We start from the raw sequence: 27,674 nt of genomic DNA, 5'->3' as shown, positions 1-27,674 counted from the left end.
TTGTGTGTGTGCATGTGTGTGTCTGTGTGTGTGTGTAGTCCAATGCAATTTTCTTACATGTAGCTTTTGTGAAGCCACCACCACAGTCAAGATACAGAATTGTTCTATCAATCACCACCAATCTCCCTTGTGCTATTGCTTTTAGTCACACCTACCACCTACCCCTCTTCCAATCCCTAACCTGTAATTTTGTTATTTCAAGAAGATCACGTAAATGGAATCACATAGTATGTAACATTTGGGGACTGGCCTTTTTATACTGTATAAATCACTTCCAGTCCATCCAAGTAGTGCAAGTGTCAATAGTTCATTCCTTTCTGGTTGCTGAGTAGTATTGCATAGTTTGTTTCACCATTCACCCTTTGAAGGGTGTTGCTCTGTTTCCAGTTTTTGGCTAGTATGAATAAAGCTGCTATGAACATTTGTTCATAGGGTTTTGCATGAGCACAGGTGTTCATGGAATTCATGGGAATGCTGAAAGAAGTGAAGAATCATTACCTAAAACATCCCCATTTATACCACTCAAGACCTCCTCACCTTTTTTTTTTTTTTTTTTGGCCACACTGTATGGCTTGTGGGATCTTAGTTTCCTGACCAGGGATTGGACCCAGGCCAACAGCAGTGAAAGCAGCGAGTCCTAACCACTGGACTGCCAGGGAATTCCCATGATGACTTTTTCTTTTAGAGTGGTATTGATTTCAAATTCTACGTGTCTTTCAAGCAATGATTGCAGTATGAATTATTAGTGTAGCAAGAAGAAAGCAAAACATAACTTGACTGGAGCATATCAGAATAGAAATGTGTGAACAGACCCCTCTGCCATGCAATGAATTTCATGCTCTAGTAAGAGAAAAATAAAAAATTCCAAAAATCACTTAGAGCAGCACAGAAACTTTAATGAGTTAAGTAGGTTTTATGTGGCAAATTCCATGCCAAAGAAATGCCCAGAGGTAATATGTTAATTTGTTTATTTTAGCAATAAAATATTTTACTTTATTTTCACAAGGTATTTTTTGATACTGGGTTTTGAATTTTCAACCACTTTTAATGAAGATTTGTATGTCAGTGGCCATTATTAGTGTTCATGGTTTATAGCTGAGATAAAAGCCAAGAGAACAAAAAATAATATACCACTGAAAGGAATACTTTCTGATAAAAATGTGAGTGGACCACATTAAGATACGTATAATGGTAAAGAATATGAAAATGTTCCACAGTTTGTGCCTTTCACATTAGAATTTCACACACACACGCACATACACATAAACACACACCCTTATATTTAAAATATTTAGGAAAAGAGAGGCAGAAAATTCCAGGGCAAGACAAAGGGAGATGCAGTACCAGAATCTAAGCGATTTTGTCAGGGCTTCTAAACAGCAAGTGAACTAACTATATATCAAAACAAATGAAAATCCATTGAAAAGTATCATTCTTGTTTTATAAAATAGAGAATAAAGACATGCTCACATTAGATTATTATAGACAATATATATTTACAAAGCTCTTGTACTGTAAATCCCACCAAACAGCCCAGAAGCTGGTACTCCTTGATTTCACCGGGATTCACTCTTGTTCTTTTCCTCCCCCTTAGGATGGTGTGTAGCTTAGTTGAGCCTTGAGAAGTCAGCTTCCTGAAACCCACCATGGTCAAAGTGAATGCTGCTTTTGTGATCTTGGTCAAAGCCTTCTAGTTCTTCCTCTTGTGAGGCTGGGAGGATCCACCTCTTCATTCCTATCTCGGTGATCTCAGGAAGTTTGGTCACGGCACATAACAAGTGTCTAAAACCATTGTCCATGCTCCTGAAAAGCTGATGGCTGAAGGCTAATATCCAGCTCGGTTAACTCTTTGAGGAGCCACAGGTTTTGGCAGAAGATGGTCCATTCTGCATCACAGATGCTGTCATTATAGCTCAGGTCCAGCTTCCGCAGCCTGGCCAGGCGACTTGTCTGGATTACCGATGCTGAAAAACAAAATCACTCTAAATGCTAAAAGCCAAGGATACTTTCTAGTGTGACCATTTCCCACTTCCAAAAACACAACACAGTAGCTCCAGGATTCGTAATGACAAGACTGATACTTAGTAATGAAATGTTATTAGCTAGCAGTTTTATTCAGGGCATCTGAAATTACTCTAACAAATTTCCTCTCTGCATTTCATGTACAGCTTGAAAATGGATTTTTCTTTCTCTTTCCAAATCCCATTCCAAAGAGTGTCTTTTTTGTCGAGTTCCTGCTCTCTGCTCCTCTGGAGTCCCAACTCTTACTGCAGACTTTCTCTAATTAAAGGGGAAGAGTGATGGCTCACTGGCTTTAACTCAGGACCATTTCTGAATAGTTTTCATGCTGTTTAATGCTGTTTAACTATTCATTGCTTATTCATTCTTCATTCAACAGTTATTTAATTGAGCACTTTCCATGGGCAAAATATGCTTGGATAATTTCTAATTCATGGGTCAATTAGAGACTTTAATACATGGATCAAGTTTTCCTTTGAATAGCACATATCACAGTACTACCCATAATGGCTCTCAATAAATAACAGTTAATGATGAAGCTAAGAAAAGGAGCTAGGAGAGACAGCCAAAGCAGACAGGACATGCTTCCCTTTTCAGCCAAAAACAGGAATGGATTACAGAGGTGAGATGTGTAGAATCTCAGAGTTGGAAGGGACCTTGGAGGGCTCCTCATTCAACCTGATCAATGATCAGAGAGAAATCCCTCTCACAGCTTCTCCACTGGGGACCAGCCCAACAGAGGGCCTGAAGTCCCTCTTCAGGTTGCCCCAACAGAGGGAAGCAACTCTCAGCAGGAGGAAGCCATGTCTCTAGGCCCTATCTGACTTTCCCCACTGCCCACCTCAGCCTGCTGGGAACCTCAGCTCCTTCCTTGTGCCAACCATGCAGTGTTGGACAACAGTCAGGTCCCCTCAAATGTCCCCCCTATAGGCTTAAACACGCCCTGGTCCTTCAATCATTCCTCACACATCATGGCTTCCACACCAAGTGGGATGCTCCATCCCCATCATTTTCATCATCCCGGTCAGGACACTCAACAGCTGCATTTGGTCCCTAGGTGTTCATGTTGATCGTGTCCCTTCCTATCTTTCTGTCTCACAACATTACTCACCATGTTCTCAAGACCTAGCTAAGTGTTAAAGATAATGTGCATGCTTTTTCCCTTTAGAAAATTTTCTATTACAGACATTTTCAAACATATAAAAAGTAGATGGAATAGGAGTGAGAACTCCCATGTTCCCATCAATCAGCTTCAACGCTATTTTCATTACGCTGATCTTGGCTCATCCAGTCCCCTTCCCCTAATTTTTGTTTGTTTGTTTTTTAGTATTTTAAAGCAAATCTCAGACATTGTTTTACCTTTCCTATACTATCTGAATTTTCCAATGATGTGAGTACTCTATTTATTATATTTTAGTATTTTATATGCGTTATATTTTTTAAAATCTGGGTAATAGTATCATAGGTCATGAAAATACTATTTTTGTAGCTTACTATATGAAAAAAAACCAATGCTGTTATTTACAAAAGAATAAAACACAAACTACTAGGGATTAACAAATTCTTAAAGTTTCTATTAGAAATAATCAAAACAGTTAAGTGACAATGCTTAAAGCCACACACAGCAATACTTATCATTGACTAAAAATTGAAAGAACAAAAAATACCCTTGACAAAATGTAAAAGTATAAATTTGACCTGAGGAAGAAAACCTGGTAGTAAAAATTAAGAAACAATATATAATGGCTGGAGCTATGATTAATAAAATATGATGCAGACCAAAAAAATAAAAAATTGAAGAAGCAAATTTTAATAACTTTAAATGAAATAATTTAAATATGTTTAATGGTGTCCAGGTCAGGAAAACAAAACAAACCAAAGGCTTATTCTTTGAGAAGATTGGTAATATTGATAAACCTCTTGTGGTAATCAGAATTCTAAGGTGACCCCAAGATTTCCACCCTAATTCCTAGGACTGTGTATATGATGGGTTCCCATGATTGGGTTATATTACATGGCACACCTGAGTTTAGGAAACGCAGACCCAAGCGAGGTTAACCTACTCACAGGAGCCCTTTAAAAGCAGAGAATTTTCTCCAGCAGGTGGTTGAAGAGGAAGGAGGTCACAGAAGAAGTAGTCAAAATGATTAGGAGACATTAACAGGATTATAAGAAAACAACTTTATTTCCATAAATTCAACCTAAGTAAAATGGGCCAATTCCTTGGAAGACACAAAGTACCAAAACTCAAGAAGAAAAAGATAACCTGAATGGTGCTATATCTATTTTTTAAACTGAATTTGTAATTTAAAACTCCTCACAAAGAAAACTCCAAGTTTAGACAGGTTCAGTGGTCAATTCTATAAAGTTTCAAGTTAATGAAAAAATAATACCAAGTCTACAAAATCTTTCCAGGAACTAGAAGAGGCAGGAACACTTGCCAACTCATTTTCTGAGGTCATTATTACCCTGATACCAAAGCCAGACAAAGATATTACAAAAAAACTAGTAGGCAATTACCTCTCGTGAACATAGCCACAAACATCCTCAACAAAACATCTTCAATTCATTATAAGAAATCTAGCCAGGTTAGGATTCCTTTACCTGATAAAGGGCACATCTACAAAACACAAACAAAAACCTATAGCTAACATTATACTTAATGGGAAAGACTGAGTGCTTTCCCCCCAATATCAAGAACAAGGCAGGGATGTCTGCTCTCACCTCATTCAACACGTACTGGAAATCCTAACCAGTTAAATAACCAAGAAAAAGAAATAAAAGGTATAGAGACTGGACAGGATGAAATAAAGCTGACTCTAATTAGAGATGACATGATTGCCTACGTAGAAAATCCTACAGCATCTACCAAAAATCTCATAGAACTAATAGATGAGTTTAACAAGGTCTCAGTATAAAATGTCAATATATGAAAATCAATTGTATTTCTACATACTAGCAATGACCAATTGGGAATCAAAATTTAGAAACCAGTACCATTTATAATAGCACCAAAAAATTAAATACTTAGATATAAATTTAACAAAGTGTATGCAGGATCTGCATGGTAGAAACTACAAAACACCAATGCAATAAATCAAAGAGGACCTAAATAAAAAGAGAGATATACTGTGTTCATGGATAGGAGTGCTCAATATAGTTAAATGTCATCTCTCCCTGAATTTACCTATAGATTCAATGCAATCCCAATCAAAATTCCAGAGGGATTTTTTGTAGATATTGACTAGCTGATGCTAAAATTTATATAGTAATGTCAAGAAACTAGAATAATCAAAATGATTTTGAAAAAGAAGAACAAAGTCAGAATGCCCATGCTACCTGATTTCAAGGCTTACTATAAAGCTTTAGTAATCAAGACAGTATGGTATCAGTAAAAGAATAGATGCATAGACCAATGGAACAGAACAGACCAAAAATAGACCCTCACAAACTGGCCAATTGATTTCTGACAAAAACGCAAAGGCAATTCAATGAGTCTTTTCAATTAATGGTGCTTGAATAATTGAGCTGTCATATGCAAAAATATTTTCAGCCCATATCTCATGCCTTGTACAAGAATACTCAAAATGGATAATAAGTCAAAATGTAAAATATAAATGTAAAACTTTTAGAAGAAGATCTAGGAAAAATCCCTGAGAACTTGGGTTTTGCAAAAAGTTCTAAGATGCAACACAGAAAGCTCTATCCATCAAATTAGCAAATAGATAAATAGATCTTTATCGAAACTGAAAGTCTTGGGACTTCCCTGGTGGTCCAGTGGTTAAGACTCCGCACTCCCAATGCAGAGGGCCAGGTTTGATCCCTGGTCAGGGAACTAGATCCCGCATGCCACACTAAAAGCTCCCTCACGCTGCAACAAAGGTCCCACATGCTGCAACTAAAACTCGGCACAGCCAAATAAATAAATATTAAAAAAAAAAACAACACTGAAAGTCGTGCTGTGCAAAAGATACTGTTAAGGGGTTGAGAAGACAAGTTACAGACTGAGAGAAAATATTTGCAAGCTATAGATCTGATAAAAGACTTGTATCCAGAAAATCTAAAGAACTCTCATTAAGAAGAAAACAAACTATCCAGTGTTTTAAATTAGGCAAAAGATTAGAACAGACACTTCACCAAGGCATATATGCAGTTTACAGATAAACACAGATAAACACATAAAAACATGCTCACCGTCATTAGGGAAATGCAAAATAAAATCACAATGATTTGTCCACATCTTCTAATTACAGTGTTTGGCCATAACACTTGCTTTGAAAACATATTTGTTCCAACTAGATTGAAATATCAGAGAACAGTGTGAACATAACACAAATTTCTTGTTTGCTTATGCATAATTTATCCACAGGAAACAGTAGGTGAACACAGAAAACTGCACCCAGCTGAGCCAAGGTGGGTACAGGCGTAAACAAAATCCACACATGCACACACCTCTCAAGGACAAGGAGCCCCACCCATCCACATCCAGTGTTCCAACCTTCTATTCTACATCAGGTAATCCTCCTTCTTCCACCACCATATCTATGTCTATCTTCTTCTTTTTTCTTCTTCTTCTTCTTTTTTTAATGTTTGGTCGCACCTTATGGCTTGTGGGATTTTAGTTCCCCAACCAGGGGTCGAACCCTCGCCCCCGGGAGTGAAAGCGTGGAGTCCTAACCACTGAACCGCCAGGGAAATTCCTCCATCTCCTTTTATGAAACACGCTCCACTGTCTTTTTGGTTTCAGAATTGCCCTTGTCTGTTTTAACAAGCTCTCTCCTAAGCAGATGTCAGGGAGCAGGGAAGATGCGCAGAGGGCTTAGCTCCAGGCCTCGCTGCCTTCTCCACCTCCCTTGTCCTGGACTGCCAGAGCAGGCGCGCTGGGCTCTGAGTGCCAGGACTGCTTTGGATGGAACCAGTAGGTAAAACCCAGAAGAGCCACGTCCTCTGTCACCAGGGAACAGCTGCTCAGCCTCAGCACCTGAAGGGACGCTGAAAGCTTTAGCATTTCCAGGAGCAGCTTTAGGTTGCTGCCAACACACTTATTCCAAGAAAGGCTGACTATTTCCAGAGCAGGGAGGTGAACGGAGGCTTCAGCTGAAATTGACAGTGATAAGAATAGCAATAATTTAGGTTTCCTTAGAGGCCATAAGCCTTGAATTTGAGGAACCTAGGCTAGGGCAACATATTTCTATCAGTGAGATTAAGACAGTTGTAGAGACCGTTTCTCCTGCCTGAAATTCATGGCCTCAATTTATGTTGTCTATTTTTATTGGGGAGAAATGTTGGAAACTTTAGAAAAGTAAAACTTGATTAAATGGGGACTTCCCTGGTGGCGCAGTGGTTAAGAATCTGTCTGCCAATGCAGGGGACATGGGTTCAAGCCCTGGTCAAGGAAGATCCCACATGCCGCAGAGCAACTAAGCCCGTGCGCCACAACTACTGAGCCTGTGTTCCAGAGCCCGCGAGCCACAACTACTGAGCCCCCGTGCCACAACTACTGAAGCCTGTGCGACTAGAGCCCATGCTCCGCAACAAGAGAAACCACCGCAATGAGAAGCCCGCGTACTGCAACTAAGAGTAGCCCCAGCTTACTGCAACTAGAGAAAGCCCACATGCAGCAATGAAGACCCAATGCAGCCAATAAATAAATAAAAATTTAAAAAACTTGATTAAATGGAATTCACTATTGACTGGGATTTCTTTCCTTCACTTCACATTTAAGAGGGAGAAAGAGACGAACAGTTTTCACAGTCACGATTTCCAGAGTGTGTCCTGGCTTTACATGTCCTGGTTGCTGCTGAAATTCAGAGACAAGGCCAAACCTCCCTAGAACTCTGAAACACCAAAATGTATTTGTGTTTACTTAACTGCAGTTAACAGAGACAAAGAAGAGAAATAGTGTATATTGGAAAGATTTTTAAAGGAAATTCAAAGATTTTCTGCTTAGTTCTTGGTTTCCCCTAACATTAAAATTAACCAGAGGGCTTCCCTGGTGGCGCAGTGGTTGAGAGTCCGCCTGCCGATGCAGGGGACACGGGTTCGTGCCCCGGTCCGGGAAGATCCCGCGTGCCGCGGAGCAGCTGGGCCCGTGAGCCATGGCCGTTGAGCCTGCGCGTCCGTAGCCTGTGCTCTGCAATGGGAGAGGCCACAACAGTGAGAGGCCCGTGTACCACAAAAAAAAAAAAAAAAAATTAACCAGAGCAACTTATCCACGAGGTATAGCCACTAATTACATTTTAAACTATTCTTCCTTCTTTCTAAAAACTAATATCTGTTTGAAGGGTAGATATATATTCTTTTTATAATATCTAACAAGAGCACCCTCCCACTCCTATGGTACAGAGACCCATCAATAAGAAATTGAACTTGATTTTCTCAAAGTGACGCAGAGAAATATGTATTTACTTGATTTACTTCTTTTTTTTATTGTTGATTTACTTCTTAATTCAAATTGAATTAAACAGGTCTCCCTCGACTTATAGTGGGGTTACGTCCCAATAAGTTGAAAATATCTTAAGTAAAAAATGAGTTTAATACACCTAACCTTCTGATCATCATAACTTTGCCTAGCCTACTTAAACATGCTCAGAACATTTCTATTAGCCCATGGTTGGGCAAAGTCATCTAACACAAAGCCTATTTTATACTAAAATGTTGAATATCTCATGTAATTTATTGAATACCATACTGAAAGTGAAAAACAGAGTGGTTGTCTGGGTACAGAGCGATTGTTAAGTTTACCCTCGTGATGGCATGAGTATTGCACCACGTATATATTACTAGGCCGGGAGAAGATCAAAATTCAAAATTCTAAGTATGGTTTCTACTGGTGTATTGCTTTTACACCACCTTAAAGTCGAAAAGTGTGAAGTCAAACCACTGTAAGTCAGGGACTGTCTAAAGATTTATGTCAGATGATGTAATTTTGTGTAATATCTACTTGATTATGATCCATTGATTGTGTAGCTATAATTGAAAAGAGTTGTGCCTTCTGATGGCAGAAGACACAAAGTTAAAAACAAAATTTTATTTAAAAATATTCAACATTTTCCATCTAGGAAGTATATTTACGAAATCTCATGTTGTCCCCAAATTTATTTTTTGTGGAATTTTCCTAACAACATTAGTCTGAGCAGTGGAATGTGGGGTGTGTGTGTGTGTGTGTGTGTGTGTGTGTTTACCTAGCCATTTTGTGGATTATAGCCCCCTTTGAGAAATTTGTCTGTCTGTCTGTCTGTCTATCTATCTACTAACCTGCCTATCTACTTACTGACTTACTTAACTAATACCAAAAACGTGCTTTGAAGGATGCAGTGAAGAATAAACACAATCCCTGCCCTCAAGAGGGTAACAGTCTGGGAGAAGTATCAACATTAAAAAACCACACAAGTAAATACATAATTATAAATACTGATAAAGGCTATAAGGAAGATACAGGGACTTCTAATTCAGAGAGAGGCTGTCTTAAAAGGGGACATTTACACTGAGACCTGCAATCAGAGCTCCCCAGGAAAGACTGGGGGGTAGGGAATTCTAGAGGACAGGAAGGTCAAATGCAGGAGAGAGCTCGGTGATATGAAGGAACAGAAAGAAGCCAACTGAGGCTGGGTTCAGGGAGCAAGGGGGAGAGCCGCCAGGGGGCCTGTTAGATCACATGAAGGAATCTGGATTTTACCAGAGGTTCTCCAGGCAACCGCTGGCTTTTACAATAAAATTTACTTTTTTTTTTTTTTCCACACCGTGTGGTATGTGGATCTCAGTTCCCTGACCAGGGATGGAACCTGCACCCCTGCAGTGGAAGTGTGGAGTCTTAACCACTGGACCGCCAGGGAAGTCCCCAAATTTACTTTTTAAGTAAAATTTATAGACTCTCTCCCCATAATAATATTCACAACTGGCATATATTGAGCATTTACTATGAGTCAGGCACATTTCCAAGAATTTCATATGTAATAACCTGTTTAATTCTTATAACCCTATGAGATATGATCCTATTATTCCATTTACAGACAAGGAAACTGAAGCACAGAGTTGTTAAGTACCTCAGGTCATGAGAGCTAGAGCCAGGATTTGCTTTCAGATGTCTGATCCCAGGTGCTTTGGAGCCAGAAAAATGTACCATACATTCCCCACCGACAAAAGAATTGGAATCAAAAAAAAAAAAAAAAAAAAAAAAAAAAAGAATTGGAATCAGTTTTAGGGAGTTCACAGCCCCCTGCCCAGGCATAACTATAGACTGACTCTCTTAAGGGAGGAGCCGTGGACCTCAGATTAAGAGACGTACATATCCTGCTACTTTTCCCCATCCAGACACGTGGCCAATGAGATGAGCAGTGCTGGGGGAGGGCTGGGAGCAGTACATGGCAAGGACCAAGACCCTGTGGGTCGAACAGAGTACTTGGGATGAAAAGGAGAGCAAGAATACCTTAAATAGAGAGTTCTTAGAATTTGGGATAAATTATATGTACTTATTTTTATTAACAGATATTAATAAATAACTACTTGTTATTTTTTATTAATAGAATGCCTCTTTTTCATTAATAATAGCCCTCTTGGGTCCATAGGACAATTCATTTTTAAGGGAGTGTCAACAAACATAACCCTTGAGGGAAGGCCAGAGAGAAGGGCTCTGTTTTCACTGTTACCCAGGAAGCACCAGAATCCAACCACACTAGTCTTGCGCATGTGTACAAAACAGAGTTAACCTAGCGGGCCTGAGACCACTATCCGTACAAAGTCCTGCTGGCAAGGTTGGCCCTTGGCTGACATCTGGGAACTTGGAAGTGTCGTCACCATTCCCTAACTTATCAGGGTGGTTTGTCGTGCCTACAGTGTTTGTGTACAAATAAGATGATTTATGCTGAACACTAGCTTTCCTTCTGTGAGTCTGGAATGTTGGTATGTGTTTCGTAGAGGGTGCCTGCATGACCAAGCCCCACTAAAAACCCTGGACTTGAAGGTTCAGGCGAGTCTTCCCAGGAAACATTTCAGACCATGACGTCACAACGTGCTGCAGGAACGGAGCGCATCCTTGTTACTCTGCTGGGAAAGGAATCTTGCAAGCTTGGGCCTGGTTTCCTCTGGACTCTGCCCCATGCATGTTTCCCTTTGCTGATTTTGCTTTGTATCCCTTTGTTGTCATAAATCTCAGCGGTGAGATCTGTGAGTCCCTCCAGTGAATCACTGAAGCTGGATGTGGTTGAGGACCCCTGGCACCATGTGCTTAAAGTGTTGGATGCCTGGGTGGTATATTTGGGAAAATTGGGCAAAGTCCCTTTGCCTCAAAATGTCTCCCTCTACTCGCTGACAGTGCCCTTGCCCCAGCATAGGCAGAAATGTCAGATTTAGTAAATCCCTGATGTAGGCCAGGCTGTATCCATGGTCTTCAGGCACGCCAAGATTCCTGACAGAGGACAACAAACCCTGTTGGGACTAGGTGCTAGGCAGCCAGCTAGGCTCACACACTAGTAAACGCCTCCCTTTCCAGCAATTCCAAATTATACTGTACAAGTTACCAGGAATGTGAGCCTTCAGAGTTGGTTATACAGCCGTCCCTCCGTATCCACAGGGGCATTGTTTCCAGGACACCCTGCAGACACCAAAATCCATGGAAGCTCAGGTCCCTTATATAAAATGGCACAGTATTTGTGTATAGCCTATGCACATCCTCCCATATACTTTAAATCAACTCTAGATTACTTATAATACCTATTACAATGTAAATGCTATCTGTGTAAATTGTTGCCTGAATGAGACAAATTCAAGTTTTGCTTTTTGGAACTTTCCGGAAATTTTTTTCCAAATATTTTTGATTTGCTGTCAGTTGAATCCACGGATTTGGAACCCATGGTTACAAAGGGCCAACTGTGTACACTTTAAATTTTAAATTTACAATGCTAGAAATCATTCATGTGGCTTTGAAAGTCAGTTTCAAGAGAGCATATTTCCTGAAAGAAAGACAAATTAATACTTTACGTTGCCTACAGCTGAGCATTCATTTGTAGGCAAAGAGAGGCCTCCCCTCTCAGATGTTATGGTACCAGCGCCTGCAGGGATTTGGGGAATGCTCTGACCCAGGGCAGTAAAAGTCTCACTTTCCAAAGCACAGTTGTTGATTAACAATGGCTTCAGTGCTGGTAAAAATCAGAGCCTGCTGAGTAGTTTTTCAGAAGAGCTGCCCGTCTTTCTGTTGGCAGATAAGTCCAATTCTTGAAAACTCGAGAGAAAAGGGATACCTGGGCTACTAAAACATCAACAGTGACATGTTTTAGGCAGCATCTCACAAAGGGTCTTCTGGGTGTTTGGGTCCCACAGTCTTTTTTTTTTTTTTTTTTTGCTGTATGCGGGCCTCTCATTGTCGTGGCCTCTCCCGTTGCAGAGCACAGGCTCCGGACGTGCAGGCTCAGCGGCCATGGCTCACGGGCTCAGCCGCTCCGCGGCATGTGGGATCTTCCCGGACCGGGGCACGAACCTGTGTCCCCTGCATCGGCAGGTGGACTCTCAACCACTGTGCCACCAGGGAAGCCCCCACAGTCTTCTTGATCAGCAAGCACAGCTCTTCCCTCTCTGACCCCTGCCCTGCCTTACGCACAATTACACACCACATACACACCAGCCATTCTTCCCAGTATGCAGCTTGGGCTCTTCTCCAAGCCTCTCTCAAGGCTAGAAGTTAAGAGCAAAGACTTTGGAGACAGAACTGGTGATTCTAATCCTGGACTTGCTACTAAAGAACTGTGTGGTTTCAGACAAGTTACTTAACTTCCCTGAACCTCAGTTTTCTCAATAAGAATAACACTACTACTTCACAGAGGCAATGGGAAGATAAAACGACTTGGTATATGTAAAGTGCCTGGTACAGTGCCTGGCACACACTAATTGCTCAATTAATGTTTGATACGATCATTCTTTTCTCAGAATGTAAGTCAGAAGTACTAGAAAGGCAATGAAATCAAGAAATCAGAACAGATATCTGTGGCTAGCAGCACTGGAGTGGGGCCCTGAAGGCCCTTGCTGTGCCAGGTGTTACCCCTGCTTCGCTATCTTCCTGCTGCTTTTCCTGCTTCTAGACCTTTGCCATAGTTCTTTCGAATGTGGGAAATGCAGTATCCTGGGATCTCTGTGGGGCTGGCTCACCTCCTCAGAATCTTCCAGGGCCACCAAACCCACAGTAACCCTTTGGTCACTACTACATCTCCCTATTTTCTTTTCCTCCCAGCACCCCCGTTACGTGATTTGTTTGCGTATGTGTTTGTCTTCTGCCCTCCCTCCCCAAAGGTGAGCTCTGTGTGTAGGGGCTGCTTCGTGCCCGGAGTGTGCCTCAGAGCCTGGAAACCAGAGGCACAAATGTTAGTGGAAAGACGAAAGGACAGGAGAAAGGAAGGGGAAGGGAAGGAAAAAAGGGCAGGTACTTGCTGCGGTGACTCCCTCTTCTAACGCCCCCAGCACCTTGTACTTCACCTCGTATTTGGTTTATTGCTGCCCCCACCAGATTGAAGCTTCTGCCTGTGAATTTCCCTCAGCCCACAGAACAGTGCCTCGAACAATTAGATGATCAATCAAACGTTGTTGGCTAAATGACCTGTAATTCCATGCCTTTGGAGCTATCGAGAATGATCAGATAAAAGAATGTTCAATTCTTTAACATCATGAGGTATAAACAGGATGTATTTTCAATTCCATCTTTTCAAACTTAAGCAGGAGAACAATGCAATTCACTACAGTTATTAAATAACCATTACTTTTCTGGGGCCATTTACCCGTGTTGGTGGCAGATCTAGATAAGAGAGGCTAATCCCTCCGTTGTACTAGCGTTAACAATTCAGATCCTCTAGCACTTTAATCCTCCTCTGAGCAATAAGATGAGACAGGACGTTCGTGTTATTCAGTTGTAGCATGGGAAATTCATTATTTGGAATCTGGTGGATTGGTAATTCAGGAGTGTCTCCACGGGTAGGACATTCATAAGAGGATGGTGACACTTCACAGTCTCCACCTGGAGCCCAAAAAGGGATGGTTTACTACTTTAAAATCTTCATGAAAGCCTTGAACTCTTCTCATTTTCCCCAATTGAGGGATAAGAGTCTAAGAAATAACTTAGCAGGGCTAAAAATCAATATGAGACCTAAAGACCTATTTTACTGTTTTTCTCCCCCAGTTGTACTAAAAACAACAAAAAATTCTTTTTCTCGTCCTTTATTGATTGATTCATTCAATCAATCACATTCTCAACAAGCATTTACTGGCTGCCAACTATGTGCCAGACCCTGTGCATGAGCAACAGAGAGATACTGAAAAAAAAAAAAAAATCCCTACGCAGGAGGAGCCCGTAGTACGGAGGGAGAGCAGAGCACGGCTGGTGTGCACGAGCGTCAGCACACATGCTGTGGCTGGAGTAGCCAATGCGGGGAAGGAAGAGAGAATGCAGTCAGAGTGACAGAGGAGCAGGAAAACCATCTGGACTCTTGTAATAATCTAGGCATGAGGTGACAGCGGGCTGGACCAGGGTAGCAGAGGTCTAGATGGTGAGCCATGGTCAGAGTCTTGATGCATTCTGAAGGTTTATTTTGGCTGTAGGTGGAATAAAATCCATAATCTCAAGCGTACGCTTGCTGTTTGTTAGGGGAAACTGCACTTATACATGACAGGTCACAGGACTATGTCTGTGGTAGGAAAGTAAGCGTAGTGACCTAAAGTTGTAACGTACACCCGTTATGCACCGTCCCACCGACTTTCTGTAACTTCATTTGTTTCTAAGTGCCTCGGCTTCACTTGATTAGCGAGAAAGACTCAACACCCTCCGTTTTGGCTTTCCTTCTACATCCCTATGTGTAATCCACTTTGTAACAGTAACAGATCCGTTTCTAAACAGCCACATACATTCAAAAATTTTCTCCCTCAAGTGCCACATCCATCCTTTACAGATGTGTCTAGGAGGAGTTTAGATTCACCAACAATTACTGGGCACTTAATACTATATTGGGGCATTCACAAAACTTTTATGATGTGGTCCTTCTGGTAACTTCATAAACAGCACATCTCAAATTTGCCAGGTTTGCAAACACATGGCAAGGCTCCAAGCGTCCTCCCTCGGCTCTGCAGTACCTACTCAGCCACATCGTGTCGTCGGCCATCAGCGAGCACTGGTGAAGATCCAGCCCCTCCAGATGCTCGAGCACGGCCAGCCCCGGGGAGTCTTCAAACCCTCCACTCATCTCCTTGTTGCAGGAAAGGTCTAGCGTCCTCAGCTCACACAAGTATCTAAAAGCAGCATCTACAAAGAAGGTCAGAACCCCATTCTGACATATTACAAGGCGGTCGGCAGGAGAGGGGGCAGGTGTGGAGAAGGGAGACTGAGACAATATGTACACTATGTTGACAAAAGCCCAGACAGTGGGATAACTGTCCACTTTGTACCATCTACCCCTTCGGACCTGACAATGGCTTCAAATACACACTCCCTGGGATCTGCATTGATCATCAATGGTTTTGATCAAAATCTTTCAACTAATGAATCTTCCCCTGCTATCCTTGAGCATTGGTGCTGTCATAGCATTCTAGACTTATTCAAACTGCCAGGGAGAAGGATTTTACAGGCTCTAGAAGTTGAAGGGATAGATACACATTTCATTTCCTATTCTTTAATGTGGATACTCTATAGCAGAGTCAATTTTAACTACAGATGTCACTGAAGCTGTTCTTTTTATCAATACCAATTCCTTCCTACTACTAAGCATAAAATAATGCTGCCATTTTCAAAAGTAAGAGAAAAATGGACAGCTTTAGTAGTACACTTATTTTGCACAGTGTCTCTCTCAGACCTAAACTATCCCGGCCTTTTCAGAGTCAGCTGTTTTAAAAGATTATTTTTGTAATCATGAAAGTACATGCTCACTGTAAAAGACTTAGAAAATCAATAAAACATGAAGAAGATTTAAATCACCCATAATCTTATTCCCCAACATAACCACTGTTTATGTTTTGTTGTAATTCCGTATAATATAAAGTTATATACAAACTTTAGCCATTCCTAACTCACCCAGTAGTTTGACACTCTTTTGTGATAACCCACATGAATGTAACTTCAAGACTTTCAGAGTTAAGGTACTTTTTAATCCCTGAGCAATACTGTTGAGACTGCCACCGATGTTTCTGTTAATAGAAAGATCAAGTACTTCAAGGTTTTGCAGCCTAAGTAGCAACTGACCTGGAAGGAAGGAAATCCAAAAGACAACTCAGTAAAGATGCAGGGTGTGAAAGTTGGGGCAGGCAGGAGGGAGGTACGTCTTCATGTGACCTGGGATATAGTGAACCACTCCTTCAATTCAGGGTGAGAGAAAACACAGCCAACGTTGATTTCCAAGCTATCCAATCATGGGTGCCTTCACATGTTTTCCTGGGAAGGACTCTTCCAAATTCCACTTACCCACAAACGCCCCATCTTCTGACGTGAGGGCGTAGTCCACAAGCTCAGGCATTTGTATCTTGCTCCCTTCTCGGAATGTCCGGAGGATCAGAGGCAAGTTTCCTCCCACTTTACTGTTCCAGGACAAATTCAACTCAAGTTCAGGCAGCGCTTTAAGTGCTTCTCCTGTTACAAAATGGCCCAAAGATCAGGTTGATCGCTAATCCGCAAAGCAGGGAATTCGTTTCAAAATCAATACAGCCATTGTTTACGGAGTATTGAAGCCGGGCCAGCTACTGGTTAGATGCCAGGGAACAGGGAGGAGAAAAGGACCCAGTTCTTGCCCACTCCCAGCACGGTGAGCTTCTACATACAGGTACAGGCACAGCAAGTCTAGTCCCTCCAGAGTTCTGAAGCCATGCTCGTAAGCAAACGTTGTGTAAAAAAAAAAAAAAAAATCCACTTGTTAGTAGGGGTGGTTTTACCGAATTGTTTTCATGGTAGTAAATATTTCTACCAATCCATCTACTTTCTCTCATCCACCTTCTCCTGGGATCAGCATTGCTGAGAAGCTCGGCCAGAGGTAGAAGTGTGAAAGACTTAGAAAATAAAACATGAAGAAGATTTAAATCACCCATAATACTATCCCCCAGCATAACCACTGTTTATATTTTGGCCAGAGGAAGATTGGTAGAAGCAAAGCAGGGCACTGGCCACCACAGAGGAAAAGCTCACTTTGACATCAAGAATATCACATACAACTGATCCAACCACTGCGGGGAGGAACCAGTAAGAGAGCATCAGGCACTAGCAGCTCAGCAACCTTGGGGTGGAGGAGGATACAGTGAGGGGGGTGAAGCTTGACATTTCTGATACCATTTCACACAGGAAACATCTGAGGGCTACAGAGTGGAAGCTGGGAGAGAACAGGGCAAGTGTGGGGAGATCAGCCCTTAGGAATAATTTCCACTGCTTTGGGGGCAGAACAGAATGGTGAGCCACACACATGACAAATGTGCTTTCTCAATGTCTGGAGTCAATTTTAGCACCAGTTAAGAGTGTTGGAAGGTCCACTGTGTCCAGAAGCCTCTCTTCCACCGTCCACTACTGGTCTGGAACTTCTGCCACTGGTTATTTATTCCATTGTTTCAGGTTTTTGGAGTCCAGGAGCCTCAGGTTAAAATGCAAATTCTCCAGGAGTTATAATATCATAAGCCAGGGATAAAAAGGTGTCATTTTGTATGCCGTGGCCAGTCAAAGGGGCGTGGATATGTATTGCCCTGAGGCATCCCCCAGGATCAGGGAGAAAGAGTACATGATTGTCTGCAGCGCATATGGTACTGGAGGGCCTAGGCATTTGCAATCTTGCACTAAGCAACTGTAACAGGTGCAATAATGTTGAAATGCCTCTGATTTACGTTTTCTTATCAGTAAACCATTCATTCTCCTTATACTCCATCTGCCATTAAGGCTAAGCAGAGTATGGATGATAAGATAGCCCCTCCTGGTGGAGAGGATGCAGAAGTCCTTCCAGAGAGGATAACATCTCGGGGAGAGGGGAAAGGACACAAAACGTTAGTGACAAGGGTGCAGACTCTCTCCTGGACCAGATGAGTTTAGAGTGGGTCCCAGGGCAGAAATTCCACTTCCTGGTTTCTTAAGGATGGTGGATCATGAAAAAAGATTAGATTAGTCATAGAAAATAATCTATACTTCTCTTCATGACTGAGTAACAGTTTGTTAAATTTGAGACCCTGGTACACAATAACCAGCTGCTAACCAGTGGGACTAAATTGATCATGAAAAACCACAGAAAGGTAATTTTGGATGAGGGAACAGGGAAAGAAAGAATTATTGAGCGCCTACTAATGTGTCAAGCACATAGTAGGTACTTTACAGAAATGATTTAATGCTCACCATAATTTCTTTTGAGGTGGATATCACCCCTTTTCAGAGATAATAAAACTGAGGCTCAGAAAGTTAAGTATTTTGTCCATGGTCACAAAGAGAATTAGAAGTGGGACTAGGATTTGAAAGGATCTGGCCAGCTCTGAGATGTATAACGTTTTTCCTTAGCTATAGGAAGGGTGAACCAGGAAACATCAGCTGGCCCCTATTTTCTAGGGAAGGATTATAGAGAAGACATTGGCATAAATTTTGTTGCTTTTACAGAAATCTTTGCAGAGATTTAAATGATCAAAATACATGATCGAAATAAGAAACTTCAGACAAAAAGAAGACAGAAAAAGTATTAATTGCATCTAAAACCAGCAAGCATTCTAGATAACCCAGCATTCATAACCCAGTAAAGCAGCTGGGTTAATAGCATGACAAATTTTATCTTATGTTCTATGTTATCCAATGTTTGATATACTATAAACTAACTTAATTGAGGTTCTAGTCCTATTTAAATCATTGCTTTTAATTGGAAGATCTTGTTTTGATCATTTTTTAAAAAATAGGAATGGGAAAATAGAAGAGAGAAATACTATTTTGGAATTGGAAAAGAACTTAATTATTATCTATCCCAGCTCCTCTAATTTACAGATGAGGTAACAGACCCAAAGTGAGCAAATTCTACAGTTACTATCTCCACTTAAACTCCATGAGAACAGAGGCTTGGTCAGCCTGTTCCCTTCTCTGTCCCAGGGCTTAGCACGATGCTAGGTGCAGGTTACACAGCTCCTTAGAAGGTATACAAGAGCTCAACACAGCATCACATCATGTACAGGCAGCACTCTCATCCTCGTCCATGGGCACTTGAGGGGGTGGTGACCCAGATAATTCGCCCCTGAGGGTTTGGGTTGCAAAGATCCTTCCAGGGGAGCCATCTCTTAAGGGAAGCATTCATCATACCCTGTGCTTGAACATCATCAGCAGTAAGTCTGCATCTACCCAGCCTCAGGATTTTTAACTTGCTGACAAGATGCATTTGCTGCATGAGTAAATGAAGGGTTCTGCCTATGAAATCATTCCAGGAAATATCCAGTTCTTCCAAGTCTGGAAGAGAAGGCAGCAAAGCAAGTAGAAGGGAACACAAGAAAAAACAGATTTGCATGTGTAATTTGTGATTTGTAGTCAATAGGATCCACTGCCTGTTGCTCTGGTAAGCGGATAGAAGGAGGGTGGACTTGCTGACTTTCCACAAAGCAGGGTTCTCTCAGCCGCACAACTGGAGACATTGTGACATTTACTTTACCTATTTCTTGGGACGTTTTCTATTTCTGCCAAATAACTGCATTCTGAAAATGCGGTGGTGTTTCCATAAGATTTCATAAGAACTCCTTTATTGTAGTGGAAATTGTAATTCTACTGCTAGGACTGTTACTACCACCGTCACTGTAATGTGTATACGGGTCCTTTTATTTCGCAAACCCCCCTGACGCCCGTCACCCTGTTGTCCTATTGGACCCTCAGGCTGAAGGTCTGGGGAATACTCCGTTGGCAGGACCGCTGAGACTGAGGGTGCCCGTTACCTTTTCTTTCTTATCTTGATCACCTGGGTGTCACCACTTTATAAAGTTCCTGTTATACCTACATGGGCCAACATGTGCAGGTTTAGACACACAAACCCTGACCAGAATCTTCTCTGAGTCTCCTCCATTGCTCACGAAAACTGAAGCTACTCTCTGTGAACAAGATTCTCAAAGGTCATCTTTATCTCCTGCAGCAACAAGACTTAAGAGTGGAAATGCCAAAGTCAGGGGGTGAAAGTGTCTTTGCTTGCTTGCTTTTAAACATCTGTCTTGAATGTTAAAATAGTGTCAGCAGTCAGATGCTGCATGGTGAGCTTCTAGAGTTACAGACATAGCAATTCCTGACCTTCCACCATTCCAAAGAAATTCTAAAAACATGCTTAGGGGGCAAAAAAATATGTTTTCTTTCTACTAGCATTCAAAGCACTTTAACAACTTCATCTTGTTCACCACGATCCTAACTTGATAAAGTATGAAAGACTATTGAACACATGAAGAAGGAAAAAAACAGGATTCCCGGGGCCCACCCTCAAAGACTTCAATTCGGTGGGTTTGGGTTGGACTCAAGTGCCTGCATTTCCACAAGTTCTGCAAGAGATTCTGACATGTACATAGGCATTTGAGAATCACAGACATGGTTAGAGCTCCCTCGTAAGAGATCTGTCTCAAATATAATGGCATGGATTTTAATTAAAATACTCAAGGACCCCTCACTCAAAACGCAGTTCTTTTGATACCTCTGTTGGTAGACACACCTAATTTGATTCAAGATTTGATTTAAGGTATCTGAAAAAAGAGAGTTTTTAAAAAAGGTGGTGACAGTGGTGTTGGGAAGATGGTTCTTCACAACCAAACTCCTGCTACAGTGTCACAAACAGTAGTTGCACTTTTGTGTAAAACGGTGTGAGCAATAATTGCTGGTAGTGATAGTTTTCATTCCACAAATAACAACGAGATGCCCCTTTAAATTCCGAGCAGGGCTCAGTTTTATGGATGAGTATACATCCTATGCAGGAACAGGTGTGTTTCAGGGAGCTAGAGGTAATCAGTAGAGAAGTAAAATTGCTCAGGAAAAACAAACAAACCTCCCTCTTAAACTCGGCTCAAATCTTTGAAGCTTGAGGAAGAATCAATTAACTTGTTTAAAAAAAAAACAGCGTTGCATCTGCGCTTCCTGAGTTGTCTGGGCCACCCTGCAGACCTAGCACTACCAAGTGAGGACCGAGCACTTTCCCTGCTCATCCCAGCCCGGAGGCCCTCTGTGCCTCTGCGCAAGGTCAATTCCATACAGACCTGGCTCCCTCACATCCGCTGTTGTTAGTCTACAGTTGTTCAAATCTAGACACTTGTCGACAGGGTTTTTGCCCAACTTCGGCGGGAACAGTTTTTTTCTCCATCCTGGGTCTTAATTCCATTTCTGAAGTGATAGTCTTAGCTGTATTATAAAAATAAAGAAAAATTTGCTGTGAATGACAGAGTGTATTAAAGATGCATAATGATCACCATAAGACAAGTGAGAAGACGGACAACAACCCTGAACTGGTCCCTTGTGAAACCTCACCTCAGAAGGGGACAAAACCTGACCTCTGTTCCTGCGGTCAGTGCTCAACACTGGCCGCTCCAGTGACCCGTTTCCTACAAAGGAGCCTGAGGAACTCAGTGGCTTTTCTTTCCTGGCTTGACCTGGGCTTCTTGCATGTAGATGGAGCTTTGCTCCTGGACAAAGAGGTAAACTTGGGCTTCCCTGGTGGCGCAGTGGTTGAGAGTCCGCCTGCCGATGCAGGGGACACAGGTTCGTGCCCCGGTCTGGGAAGATCCCACATGCCGCGGAGCGGCTGGGCCCACGAGCCATGGCCGCTGAGCCTGCGCGTCCGGAGCCTGTGCTCCGCAACGGGAGAGGCCGCAGCAGGGAGAGGCCCGCGTACCGCAAAAAAAAAAAAAAAAAAGAGGTAAACTTGTTATTACAGCGTTTAAGACAGCGCTGCTGGAAGGATGCACAAACATCTTTGGTGAATGTAATGCTGGGGGTATGCCCAGGCACTGGCCTCCTAACCAGACAGGTGAGGAAGGGGAAGCACTGCAGTCACCACTGATGAGCCTCAGATGGCTAAAGAGAGCGAGTGAAACCCTTGCTGCTCATTTCCTAGACCCCTCAATTGACGCATCCGGAGAGAGTAGTCCCTGGGAGAGCTTTTGTATTTTCTCAACTCCTGCCAGAGAATACACTCAGAAAGCCTCATGTGTCCTCGTTATTAGGGACTTTTTAAGTGGCACCCTTACCAAGTTCCACTGTAATAATACCACACTACATGATATAACTACAACTTTTTTTTTAAAAATAGGATTTACTTTTTTTAAAAAATAATTAATTAATTAATTAATTTATTTTGGGCTGTGTTGGGTCTTCATTTCTGTGCGAGGGCTTTCTCTAGTTGTGGCAAGCGGGGGCCACTCTTCATCGCGGTGCGCACACCTCTCACTATTGCGGCCTCTCTTGTTGCGGAGCACAGGCTCCAGACGCGCAGGCTCAGTAGTTGTGGCTCACGGGCCTAGTTGCTCCACGGCATGTGGGATCTTCCCAGACCAGGGCTCGAACCCGTGTCCCCTGCATTAGCAGGCAGATTCTCAACCACTGCGCCACCAGGGAAGCCCATCACTACAATTTTTAAAAGTTAAATAAATAAAAATAAAAAGCTATGATTTTATAGAATGCCTACTATGTACCAGGGCTTTACCCACTGAATGTGTCAACATTTAAGACACATGTGAAACACATCATACTTTTGTAAGGAAAAATGAATAGGCATGTATTGACAGTGACTTTAAAGAGGTTTTGCAAGTGAAAATGCACAGTTAAAAACACATGCAAAGAGTATACTGGAATCCAATAGGAAAGCATAAATTCTGAATGTGCAGTAATACTCTACTACCCCTGACAAAACGTATACAACCACATAGCAAAAAAGAAATATATTAGTACCAGTGGAAATGAAAAGATGATGGCATGACAGTAGTAGTAAATTTAGACTAAAATATTAGCAGGATAATAAAAATTCCCCCTCTCCTCCACAGTGTGTCTGGTGGCTTGCTATTTTTGTTTTGTTTTGTTTTGTTGCTTTGTTTTGTTTTGTTTTCTTGGTGGCTTGCTATTTTTAAGAAAACCACCTACAGGCTGTACATCTTTGTGGGGATAGTTGGTGTTGTCACATTCTACCAGTAGGAGGCAGCATCATCCACCTACCATTTACCTCTTCATTTCGACCTTCAATTTTTATTATGGTACATTGGATACAAGGTATTTTGTTTTGGGTAGGGTTGCCAGATTTAGGAAAAATAAAAATAGCACGTCCGATTAAACTTAAACTTCAGATAAACAAGGAATCATTGTTTAGTAAAAGTATGTCCCAAATATTGTGTGTATTTTTTCTGGCAACCCTAATTTTGGGTGAGGAGAGCTGTGGATGGAGGATGTGAGTACAGGGCACTTTGTGTAAACTTAATGCAAAGAGTCACAAGTACACTATTTCATAGATTTGGAAACTGAGACTCAGAGAGACTGTTAAGTAGTAAGCAGCAGAGGCAGAATTTGAACCCAGAGCAATCGACTCCAAAGCCCATTATGTGCAGGTGCTTTTTAAAACTTTTGTTCTTAAAAAAATTTTCTCTGCATTGTATCTTATTGCTCTTTCTTTTGTTTTTTAGCTTTTTGTCTCCATAGGCTCAACCCACAATCATGCTCAAGTTCCAGCCTCAGCAAACCTTCTTCTTCTTTGTTTTCTCCTCAAACCACTGTTCTGTCAATCATTTCCTTTACTGTCAAATGTTTGGAAAGAATGGTTTGTATTTGCTGACCCCACTTCTTCACCACAGTTACCAATTAACCCTCTACATTCTGGTTGCCACACTGGCCTAGCCAAATAAATTGTTTCTCAGGGGTCACCACCAATGACCTACGTATGGTCAGGCCATTCAAGATGGCTGTTCTCTTGCTCTCTGTCCATCCCCTGTTCCACCAGGCCCTGCTTCACTCACATGACTCTCCAATCCTCTTAATTATAGGGCTTAATCAGTAACTGCCTGCCGTGCTTGCCCCCTGCCCCTGCTGCTGGTTTCCGTGGTAACTGATGAGCCCACCTGACATCAGTCCCCCTATAAATGGTAGCCTCCTTCTCCACCAAGTAGTGGAGGTTGTTGCCATGTCCTGTCTGCTGCCGGCCATCCATGGAAGGAGTGTTGCTCCAGGACCTTTGTGTAAGATGCCCCTTAACCAATGAGCTTTGATGTCTCTGTTGTTGTCTCCAGGCTTTTTCTTTGGTCTCAAGGCTGAGCAGCTACAAGATTTGCAGGCTGGTGGGGTGCGGTCCACCAACCAACCAGTTGACAGATTCAGAAATCGCTTCTCAGACCACAGCCTACTTGGGCGCTCTGTAATATTTATATGATTGGCAAGTCCAAGGCAGCACAACGGGAAAACCTGGTTCAACTCATGGGTCCATCAGGTAAGCAAGTCACTTAACTTCTCTGAGCCTTGGTTTACTCATCTATAAAATAGAAATTATAATTCCTGCCCGGTTCATTTCTCAGGAGCATAGTGACTTAAAGTTACTGAGGCCTCCCAGGAAGATGGGACTCTGCAATGCCTTTTACATCAGAGGCACTTTGTAAACATTTGTTGAATGAGCAAATAACTGAATGAATGAATGAATACTAATTTTACAGTTCCTCAATAACCAAAATAAATCAAGATGACAAATCTTTATCAAACCACCTAAGTATAAATATGAGTACCAATTTATGAGGCCCCTGAACATCTCCTTACAGGCCATATATTTCTTTTTTTTAATCTATAAATCCCTTCCTTTAAAAAATATCTTATGTCATACCTCATTATATAAAACAGACGAGTCAGAGCTGCTACAGGTTGGCTGAGGAGGGAGGGCTGGCACTCCATGGAGGGTGCAAAGTGACCACACGTAAGCAGCTCCATGGAGTGACTCGGGGCCTTTTCTGGCGGCTTTACTGCTGAACCGAGCTCTTGCTTCTCCAGGTGATTCTGTGAGCCAAGCAGTATCTTCTCATTAGGTTCCTTTCCAAGCTAAACCTGTAGGGGCTTGTTTCCGTTGTTTACAACCAAGAATCCCGATGCTTTCATAAAACATTTTTACATGTTTGTAACATGGGTGATGCTGTACAGGGAACCAAGGTAACAAGTTCCTGTTGCCAAGGAGCTACCTGTCTGATGGAGCAGACAAGAAAGCCACAGAGGGTCCAAAGTCCAGTGGGTGCGTCTTGGGAAGCTTCCAGGTGAACGTGGTAGATAAACTGCACCTTAAAGGGTGAGTGAAAGTCAGCCAGGTGGGTGGATATGAGAGAGGGATAAATGGGGGAGGGGTGCAGAGGGAGGATGCCACAAGGGAAGGTCTTTCTAGGCACAGGTACCCATTTCAGGGGAATGTGGCCAGTTCAGGAGAGAGTCAGTCAAAACGTCAGGAGTAGAGGATGAACATAAGATTGGGGGGAAGGCAGAGGTTGTGAAGAGATATTCAACTGATCACAAACACCTTGAAGACCATGCTTGCGAGTATAGACTTTCTCTTCAAGGCAGGAAAGACTCAGTGAAGGATTTTAAACCGGTGAGAGACACCACAGTATCTGTGGTTTAGAAAGAGCACCCGGTAGCAGTGTGGAGGACAGGCTGGCCACAGAGCAAGACCAGGAGCAAAGAAACCAGGGAGAAAGCTGTGGCAGTGGTCCAGGCAAGAGAGGATGAAAGCAAGGACAGCAGCGGAGAGAAGGAACGAGGTCCCAGAGCTGTTCGGAGGACAGAATTCACATGACTCCAGGGGCCACTGGACTTGGGGAGAAATGGAAATGGAGAAGCCATGCATGGTGTTGCCCAGCTGGGGTAACCAGCTGACTGGTCTTGCGCGGTTAATTTAATCATGGTTGTGGGTATCCATGAACCATGTTCCTGAAGCTCCAAATCATACTTTAGAACAAATATCAACAACTTTCTGACTGCCCTCTTTTAAAGGTAGACTTCTTAATTTTCTACTTCCAAAAATGCATTCAATCTGCTTACAGGTAAAATGATATTTTTGGTATTTGGTGCAAATAATCTGACGGACATGAGGGTAAGTTTAAATGAAACAAGATTGGCCATGGATTGGTAATTGTTAGAGGGAGGTGGTCTTGGGGACTTATACTGTTCTCTCTTCTTTTGTATGTTTGCATAAAAAGTTTAAAGTGTTTTAAAAATACATTTAATCTAATAATATAGTGACGGCATTGTATGTGACATAACTTTAGAGAGAGATTTAGCAATATTTTCATAACCCTTGTATTTGTAACCTCTGTTCTGGGAATTTGTGCTAATTAGCTGAAACAGACTGAAGCAGAAAATAGGGGAGAGGGGAAGCCAAAGATATTCACTAAAGGGCAGAAAAAGAACTTAAGTAATTCTGGCATAGGCATGTAATGGAATATTATGCCACTGTCAAAATTAGCATATGAACATCACGTAACAATACGAGAACTGAGCAGTATAATAATATGTAGGATCACAGCTCCGTGTCAGATCAAGAGGGCTTTATAAGCTCTTATAACCGTACAAAGTACGTCCGTTTGGCCCCAGCTACCTCTCTGACTGGTCTACTACTCATCCTCTCTCCATCTCTCATCCTGCTTCAGCATGCCTAGCCTCCTGGCTTGCTCTCAAGCACTCCAGGCTCACTCCCATCTTGGGCCTTTGCATTTACACATCCCTTTGCCTGGAAAACTACTCCCACAAATACCTGTGTAGCTGGCTTCATTCATTCTACGTGGCTGACTTTCAGATCTCAGCTCAAATGCCACCGAATCAGAGACTCCTTCCTTCCAACCACATCTAAAATAGCACCCCCAGCCCATCATTCTCTGTCTCCTCAGCCTATTTTGTCTTCATATGACTTATCACACTGAAATTATATCTGCTTTTGGTTCTTTACGCAAATGTTCTCTTTTTCATGGCTGTCCTTCTAACAAAAGTGATTGGCACAGATGCTCAGTGTTTGACTTGTTGGTTGACCATAAATGCATGTATATGAATAAAAGGCTGAAAAGAATCTTGAAGAAATGACCATTTGTGTTAGAATGAAAGGAAATAGGGTATTTTTCTCTAAACCTTTCTGCAACATATTACTTTTGATAATTTAAAAGGAAAGTGAGGGAAATTCCCTGGCGGTCCAGTGGTTAGGACTCCACGCTTCCGCTGCTGGGAGCCCGGGTTCAATCCCTGGTTGGGGTCCCGCAAGCCGTATGGCATGGCCAAAACAAAAAAGTAAAATGAGCAAATTATTTAAAGCATTTGACAAAATAAATGTTTAGAACAGACTCATCATATTAGGTTTCGGTGTCTCGTCGCTGGGTCGAAAAGCAGTTGTTTTAAGGTCATTGCTCTCTTTTCTGTTTTCAGCTTTGGGGGACCTGAATTTTGACCGCCTGATGCATTTGTTGACAAATAAAGTCTGGGGTTTAGTTTCTCCATCTGAGGAACTCTTGTTCCCTGTTTGACTCATGGACAAGTTGAAGGGGGTCTTTCTCAATAAGCCATCTTCCTGTGGTTTTCTGTTTTCTAGGATTTCAGAAGAAAACAAGAGTCTGTCAAGCCTGTGTGAAATCCTAACTTCCCTACACCTGTCTTTATTTCCCCCTTACTTTCTGTTTTTCTTGCTGGTAGTGTTTAACATAAAAATAAGAATGCTGCAACCCAGGATCCTGGAACTAACAGATGA

The 27,674-nt window shown here is 42.1% G+C and overlaps 1 protein-coding gene across 1 annotated transcript; it reads right to left on the bottom strand.

The window, feature by feature from the left end:
• Positions 1 to 1,597: 1,597 nt before the first annotated feature.
• On the bottom strand, positions 1,598 to 27,458 carry LRRC31 (leucine rich repeat containing 31). The gene is given in 10 exon segments (XM_060010000.1): positions 1,598 to 1,787; positions 1,789 to 1,964; positions 6,949 to 7,116; positions 12,096 to 12,257; positions 14,513 to 14,518; positions 15,131 to 15,295; positions 16,061 to 16,228; positions 16,448 to 16,612; positions 21,196 to 21,300; positions 27,275 to 27,458. Coding segments are annotated over 10 exon segments (1,479 nt in total). The 3' UTR covers positions 1,598 to 1,607.
• Positions 27,459 to 27,674: the final 216 nt, after the last annotated feature.

This window comes from Delphinus delphis, chromosome 4, assembly GCF_949987515.2.
Source record: "Delphinus delphis chromosome 4, mDelDel1.2, whole genome shotgun sequence".
NCBI lineage: Eukaryota > Metazoa > Chordata > Mammalia > Artiodactyla > Delphinidae > Delphinus > Delphinus delphis.
Note: the sequence above shows the minus strand (reverse complement) of the source record. Positions and strands in the feature narration are given on the sequence as shown.